This window comes from Oryzias melastigma, linkage group LG16 (assembly GCF_002922805.2).
Source record: "Oryzias melastigma strain HK-1 linkage group LG16, ASM292280v2, whole genome shotgun sequence".
Lineage (NCBI taxonomy): Eukaryota > Metazoa > Chordata > Actinopteri > Beloniformes > Adrianichthyidae > Oryzias > Oryzias melastigma.
In genome coordinates, this window is record NC_050527.1 from 29697916 (window position 1) to 29706521 (window position 8606).

The window sequence follows — 8606 nt, forward strand, 5'->3', positions numbered from 1 at the left end:
AAAAAAAAAAAAAAGAAAGATGATCGTAAAGCAGACCAAAAGAAGGAAATTGCACACATCTTCCTAAAAATCCTGGCAACATAAAAATTAAAATAAATGACTAAACTTAACAAATTAAACAAATTAACCAAAAGTACAAAGTCATTTTTTTATTCAGATTGGTAGCATTCTTCTTCAAAGCCAAAGAGCTACAGTGGAGGGATGAAAGAGCTGCATGTATCTGGAGCCTCAGGTTGCAGACTCTTGGGTTAGGGGTAATGATGCATTCTTGGTTTAAAACTGAATGTACAGTAAGTTACACCATTGAACCAAATTACGTGGACAGGAATTGTTGATTCCCAGCTGCATACCAATATGTTTAATTTGAAATTGTCAAACAGGTACTGAGCAAGATTTAAGTATTTATGATGTATACTTTTATACCACTACACTAGGCTTGGTAATATTTTTCTTTATTGTTACGTGCTTACTGTTATTACTATAACCAAATAATACAAAAATTAAAATAAATAAAAAATAAAAATCGAAATATTGTACTTTTATTGTATTATTTAGCATTACGCAAATTATACATCAAAATGAACAGTCGCCCGAATATTGAGGTTAGAACTGAATTGTAGTAGTGTTTTGCTGCAACCCAATTTGGGAGAAAGAAGTCAGTTTTATATGCTTCTTAAGTTATTTATTTATTTATTTATTTATTCATTCATTCATTCATTCGTTCATTCATTGCGAAATTTAGTCCCTCTCGTGGAAACTGTTTGTGTATGTACCGGCAGTGGCCTGTAGATGGCAGTAGTGGTCCTTACCGTTTGTCACAGCGAGCGCGCAAACTGCACAGGAGAAGAAGAAGATCAGCGACACCCGCCGGGCCTTCAGCAACTAGCAGGCGACGGTCTCCTGCCGACTGAAACCTGCTGCTCTTTTGTTATTAGTTACTGTATTCGAAGAAGTATTGGACATTGTGGTGAGTCACAGATGAGCGCAGTAAGGGCGTCATGTTTGGTACATTATGATGCTTGCAAAGTACCACGGTTTGTCCCGCAGTAGCGAAGCCTGGGCTAACAACAGCTAGCGTTAGCCCCCGTGTATGAAATTATATCACAAAGAAAAATAGTTTCCTGCTAATTCTCCATGGACAGTTTGATGTGGGTTTTCTGCTTTTGGTTGTAGCATTTGGCCATTTTCTTACCACGTTTCTGTGGTATAATTTTACATTTGAAAAGTAAGAGTAAAAAGCTAAGTAGATTTAATTGATCTTTTTATTTTCAGTTCTGCAGCAAGTCTGTTTTCGACCCCAGGATGATTTGTTTTTGCTTATTCAAAAATGCATGCTGTTTTGGATTAGGGGGATGAAGAGGATAATCATTGTTTGCTGCTTATTTGTTTTTTAAAAGCCTCGTAAACAAACAAACATATGAAAATAATGATTGACACTGTTATTATAGCAAATGCAAGCTAAAAAAACTGTTTATGGATTGTGTACTTTAATTCTTATAGTTGAAGTAATGAAGAACATGTAAGGCTCTTTTATGTTTGCTTAAAATATTTGTTTCTGCTCCCATGAAGTCTTATAGTCAAAGTTGTCAATCATTTTCACCAGGTCTCACTCGAAAATAGATGAGTAATTAAATGTATATGAATAAAAACTTTTTGATTATTCCCCTTTATTATGAAAACATTAAAAAGCCCCAGATTGTTATAACTATGGAAATTAATTAAGCTTTATGACCAACAGCTATACCTTTAAACAGGTGAGTAATGCTTAGTTTCTTAAAATGCAAATTTTAACCTAAAATTATGAGGTCAAATTAGGATCAGTTTAACGGAAATGAAATACCTGATTGTAAATTTGAAAGGGAGAAGGACATTTTACATAAAACAAACACATTGTAAACTTGAAGGAAATATAAAAAATATGATATAATAATAATTATTTAATATAATTTTAAACTTGAAATACATATGTAATAATTAAAAAGAAAAATTGGAAACTTTAATAAACAAAAAAACGCTTATTTGTAACAGCTGCTGTTTTGTATTTTCCACTTTTATTTTGCTCCTCACTCTTTGTTTTTAGTGTTTATGTTACAGTTTCAATGCAGACTTTTCCATTTTGGTATTTAGCCTAATTTATGTGGGGGTGGGGCCTTGAACCAATTGGCTACTGGAGTATGATTGACATTGGGTGATAGAGGTTTATGGTGATGTCATTTTGGCCCCAAAAAAGCATCCGTGTCATCTAAGGCTGCCACAAACGATTATTTTATTAGTTGACTAATCGCCGATTATTTTTCAGTATAGTCGACTGGTGGGGTCATGTGCAGAGTGGATGTAAAGCACACATCTTAACCATCAATAGCTTTAAACTAACTAAAAATAAAGACAAGAAAGATGATAGTTCATTATTATATAGTTCCTTGTTTCAGATGCCGACCTTATTAGAGAGAGATAAGGAATATACTTCCCATCAAACTCATTTTGACTGGTGACCTTTGACCCTACACCATCCTTCAAACTTGTTTTGACAGGTGCCCCGCCCCTCAAGATGACGTAACAATTTAATATCAATTTTATGTACAGTAATGATCATGCTCTTTCAGTTCCTTCACTTTAAGCTGATCCTGATTTGATCTGATATAAAATACAGTTAATTCAAAAACTTTAAACCATCTGTGGAAAACAAAATATTCAGTTTCGTAAAATCTTGCACTTTTTCAATGCTCTCTTTTTCAAACATGTAGCTGTATACTGGGAAGTAATAATTACGAGCATGTAAAGCAGCTCTGTCCTGTCAGGGCAAAGGAACAATTGTCTAGTTTACCAAAAGTGAAAATGAAACCCACATTATAGAAGAGGAACATCACACCATAGTTGCAGTTTAAAAATTGCGTTTTGACTCCTAAACCATTCAGTGTAAAAAAGACGGATACAGCCATGATGCTGTGTTTACTATGAAGCAAGAGTTAGAGAGACACATCCATTCAGTTTTAGATAGAATTTTTATTTTTTAAACTAAATGAATACAGTTTCGTTGTATGAAAAATTTACGGGATCTGTGACTCAATAATTTAGGGTCTATCAGACTCTAAATTCTATCAGACCCATAAAGATCTGTTTGGGTTTTTGGTAGCAAGGCTCAAAGTGTGCAGAAGGCTTCATTTTCTTTGAGAGAGCAGCATTGCACTTATGTGTGATCTCAATAATATTCAGTCTGCCTCTTAAGTTTCACTCTTAAGAGAATTGGTTATGATGGGTGAACTGATTGTAAGTTTTGTTTTATCTTCTACAAAATCTTGGATGTTTGAAATTACAGTTTTTTTTTCTTTGGCTAAAAACGACATAATCATAATTAAAAGACCACTGGAACACTTTTACAATAAATAAAAAGATGATCTAAGTGCAACGTTAATAGGTTTAGTGGAGGCAGTCTTGTGTTTTTTAATGTGTTTCAGTGACTTGTTTTATTTGAATACTCTTTTTTTCTTTGTGCTTATCCAGCCACGTTCTAGGACAGCATGGAGGAGCAACAAAACTGTCATGGATTTGGACCAGTGATGAGTGAGCCTGCTGTTTTCCACATGAGGATCAATGTTGACGGGGCCTGGATAGTTCAAGTCGCACTTCAAGGTTAACGAGGGATGCCATCAGCACACAGACAAAATCAGTTCGTCATGGAGAAGCAGAAAGCTGTGATTAATGTTTCTTCAGCTCATATCAGTGAGGAGCCTTGTAGCTTCATCTGCACTGAATGCGGTGGTGGCTTCAGTCAGTATGCCAGCGTGTTAGCCCACATGACCAGCCATGGGCCTTTGGATTCATTTTCCTTTGATGGCTCGTCTAACGGATTAGAAATCCCTCGGGAGTACGTGCTTCAGGAAAATGGCACGTTGACTGTTGTGAATGGACTGTCACAGTCACATACTTTTAATTCCTCGCAGTCCTCCATGAAACCAGCTCCCTCTGGAGCGTTTCCGACCCAGATCTCCACCCCCGCTAAGCCAGCGTCTCCAAGTTCCCGAGTGCAGCCCTCTGCAGACTCGAACCTTGACAAGTCTCTGCAAGCCCATCACCGCTGTGAAATCTGTAGCCGATCGTTCACCAGCCTTCAGAATCTGCATCGCCATCAGCAGTATCGAAACACAGAAAGAGGCTTCAAGTGCACCTTGTGCTGCAAGATCTTTGAAGACAGACACCGTCTGAAGAAACACTTTCAAGACCACACCTATGAGAGGTTCCACTGCTGTGGTCAGTGTGGGAAGCGCTTCCTGAAGGTGGATGCGCTCAGTGCTCATAAGAAAGAGAAGCACTCTTTGTCCAAAGCGTCAGTCAGAGGAGAGAACCGGCTGGAAAGAAAGTTGGAGAAAACTTACACCTGCAAGAAGTGTAAACTGAGTTTCTTCTGGATGTCAGATTTCCAGACTCACTCAGTCTACCTTTGCAGGGGCAAAGAACTGGACGTTGGCTTTACAACCGAAATCGAACTGGATTCTGTCGACGCTGATCAAATGGAGCCCGTGAACTGCCACTTCAACGGTGCGACCATCAACGTCAAGAGTGGGAACTGTGAGATGGACACCGAATCCGACTTCAGACCTTACAGATGTGGTCTATGTGGGGATCGCTTTGAGAAATTAACAGCTTTAAAGGAGCATCACATCACACATCAAACTCAGGAAGAAATAGATAAACTAAACCAAGAATCCCAAAGACCTTTTAGGCGAAAGATCCCACCCAAAGCCAGGCGTAGGACCGCGAGTAACCCTAACGGAAAGCTCCACCCCTGTAAGCACTGTCACCGTGTCTTCAATCATTCCAGTAGTTTATCTCGCCACATGAGATATCACAAAGGCACCATGCACACTTGTGTGTTTTGTGGAAGAGCATTTCCACAGCGATGTGACCTGAGAAGACATTTAGCCATGTACCACAAAGCGGATTTGGACAAGAAGCCTGGCTTGAAACACTTGCTCGCAGATCCCCAAAACGGGTCTTTACCTGAACCTGTCATTAGCAACAAACACAAAGACATAGTCAATGACTTCTCAGACGGCGAGCAGACCTCGAGCGAGCAGAGTCCAAAGGAAAAGCAGTCGGGCAAAACGGGGAGAGTCACCTACAAGTGTCAGGAGTGCGGAAAGAAGTTCGGGCTTCTGTGCGTGTACCAGCGCCACTTGCGCTATCACAAGAAGGAGCCCAGCAGGTGTCCTCAGTGTCCAGCTCTGTTCAAGAACTCTGCATCCCTGGAGATTCACCTTCAGAGTCACCCGAACATCATAGAGCCAGGCGACGGACAAACATCTGGAAACGTCCTGGCTGATGAGGAAAAGAGCATCATTGACGACGTAGAGGATGACGTAGAGGACGACCATAAACACAAACAAACGGAGAATTCCCCCGAAGACCTTTACGAGTGCACGGAGTGCACACAGACTTTTTCGTGCTTGGACTCTTTTCTCCAGCACCAGTCATCTCATTCCTCTGAAAACAACGCATGAGACTGCTTTAGCAGGGTTATTTTCTATTCAACTATTTCACAAAGCTGCAGCTGTCAGATAGCAAAGCAAAGGAATTCCCAATATGAACCTAAAAATTGTTGCTATCCTAAAGTCTCACTAATTGTTTCAAAATAAAATTTGAGGGGGATGAAAAGTCTGTTTTTTTTATTGTTTTTTTCTACTGTTTGTTTCATTGGTGCATTTTTCATGTTTTATTTGCAAGCGTGACTTTAGTACTTTTACTTGTAATCATTTTTAAGGGTAGTGTTGTTACATAGCAGATGGGTTGCATCATGAAAACATGAAAAAGTTTTTTTTTAGGAAAGACTAACATGAGTTATATTTTCCTTTAATGAGAATGACTTTGGAAAAATGCGAGATCAGAATGTGTTGACATTGTGAAAGTGTTGTTGTGTTTAATATAAAGCTGATAGTTTAAGGAATGCCTTTAGAAACCTCTTGAACTTTTAACGTGACATTAAATGGTCGGATTTGGATTAATGAAACACAAAATGACAGTTTTTAACTTTTTTGGGGCAGTTTGTGGTGCATCACCAAAACAAAACACATCTACACAAAACTATTAGTCTAAACTTTCTTCTTTAGTCATTTGCATCTCATGTATTTGATATTAAATGTCTGCTTATTACTTTTGTGACAGCCAGAAGCAAAGAGTCGCTTTGTTTTGGCGCGATAGGAATTCAAATCATGTCTCCCCAATCATGACTCCACACAAACTGAGATTTTAATACAGTTTATCAAAAAGTTGACTTTCTTGTGGCTTAACCCTTTGATTCCTGCTAACATGCTTTAATCAGTGTGTGAAAGACTCTCCTTGTTTTTTGTATTGGTATAAAAGAATGCTCAAATAAAAATGAATTTCCATTCCTAACCTCTCAGAGGATCCAGGTCAATTTGGGTCTTTTAATATTTTGTTTCATGTTAAATCAACGATGTCTTTATAGTTTACATAGTTTTTTATGCCATTAGCAAGGTGGGTTACAGGTATGTTTTTATGACGGAAGTACTAGAACCAGGAACTTTTGAGTTCAGTTTTCTGCCCTTGTATGGAATATTATTACCATACTAATAGCAAACAAAGTCCTTAAATCAATAAAATTATGTTTTTGGTGTTTTTAACATGTTCTTGTGGCATTTTTCTCATGGTGGAGGATATATCTAAACAAAGTTAAACTCTAAATTGTACTTCTTCATTCAAATCATTGTGAATCAGGAGCAGATGAAAAGATATGGTTTAAAAAAAGAGATAATTTGTGACACAGGAATTGTGTTTGATAGGCCTCAAGCTCCCTGCTCTGAGTGCTCAGCAACAATGGGGCAATTTATATCCGTTTATTTGCACTTCAATGATTGAAATAGGTATTTGAACCCTCTTTCTGGAAAGAACTTTGTGGCATTCTGCCTGCTGTAAAATTTATATGCATATTTCTAGAACTATTCTCATTATAATACACCTATAATGTACTCTGCATCTGTAATTCATAAAACAAATGTATGTAAAAAAAGAACACAGGTACTTCATTTTTCACCATCATTGTTTGGCCACCAGAAGGCAGCATTGTGCCAGAACCAGAATTAGTGGACAGTCTACCAGAACAAGTGATCCTTGTTGGACCTTGGACAATATTTTGATTGAAGAACAAAGAAGTTAAAACAGTGGTACATTTTGTTAACACCATCATGTCATGCCAGACCCAATTACTAAAGATTACTAAATATGTTGATATCTCACAAAAAAGAACAAAAAGATAAAGCACACAATAACAACCTTAATTGTTCAAGTAGCAATTTTCAATTTTAAAGTTCATATTCAGGTCAACAATAAAAACTGTTATTGTTATAATAAAAGGAAGATGTTACCAAATTGGAAAAAGTTTATTTTCTGCAAATAATCTGCTAAAAAAAAAGACCAAACAAAGTACATATTTAAAACGGGTTAATAATAGGTAGACATAATTACAATAAAAAGACAAAAATAAGTACTGACATCCAAGGTAGATTCAAACTGACTGGTTTCTTTTATGTGAATGAACTCCTCCAATTAGCAACTGACTAAAAGTTTTTATTCCCCAAATGCATTTTGGGAAAAACAGTATCAACATTTCTGAAGCAATTAATAATCAATTAAACATCCTTTATTAAATAATTTTCATTGATCTGATTATTTCAGAAATACCAAAAACTAAAACATGTTTCACATTTCTCTTGTCTATCAAGAAGTTGATTAAGTTTTAGTGTTAAAATATTAGAAATGATCTAAATAATAAAGCTTTTGTTTATTGTATATTAATACAAATCTGACTTTATAACAGTAAGTAGTATTTTACAGCTTTATTTTTAAATGTTGCATTTAATATCCCTCTAAAAATCGTGTATGCACACAAATACCCCCCCCCCCAAAAAAAGAAAGAAAAGAATAATTAATTGATTAATTGACTGAGAAAACTCGAATATTGAGTCCCTAATATTTAAGACATTTGAGAAAAAAACCAGCAATTCAACCTGAATAAACATAAGAGAATCAACACTAATATTTAATATTTCTGCTTAAAGCTAAATATTTCTGACTGAGACATATCTTCAATGAAATGTATAGATGAATCTATTTATAACTTTTTAAACATGTATTAGTCTAAATCTCTAAAGTGTTTGAGATATTTGAATTTATTTAGGACTCTTATCAGAACTTTAGACTATAAGCTAATTTCATGCCATAATTGGAACTTGAAACTGTGGTGATGGTGATGATGCTGATTGGATCAGAACAGACGGAGGCTCTGGTCAATGAACTCAAATACAACAATTGAGCTCTCTCCCCCACTCTGTAATGTCTTCCACAATAGTCTTGTTGTGTAGTATAGTGCGGCAGTATAGCAGTACTGACATGTTATGCCTAGATTTTTTGTTTGTCTTGACTATTTATTCCAAAAACCCAAGTTCCATAACTGAGGTTTTGACCACTAAGACATCCACCTTCAACTTCCCCCCAAACCATAGAGCACCAGCCCCTTCTGAGGTCTGAATTCAAGTTGATTTTCACTGTGTTCCACTCAGTAGAATGCCCTAAATTCAAGTACAACCAGATCA

At 36.7% G+C, this 8606-nt stretch overlaps 1 protein-coding gene across 1 annotated transcript; it reads left to right on the forward strand.

Moving 5' to 3' along the window:
* The first annotated feature begins 814 nt into the window (after positions 1–814).
* On the forward strand, positions 815–6412 carry si:dkeyp-84f3.5 (uncharacterized protein LOC334144 homolog). Its single transcript, XM_024263524.2, has 2 exons — positions 815–967; positions 3502–6412. Exon 2 carries the CDS (start codon positions 3642–3644, stop codon positions 5496–5498), a length of 1857 nt encoding a protein of 618 aa, XP_024119292.1. The 5' UTR covers positions 815–967; positions 3502–3641; the 3' UTR covers positions 5499–6412.
* Positions 6413–8606: the final 2194 nt, after the last annotated feature.

Coding starts and splice junctions, on each gene's coding strand:
- si:dkeyp-84f3.5 (XM_024263524.2), top strand. CDS start 3,642: ATGCCATCAGCACACAGACAAAATCAGTTCGTCATGGAGAAGCAGAAA.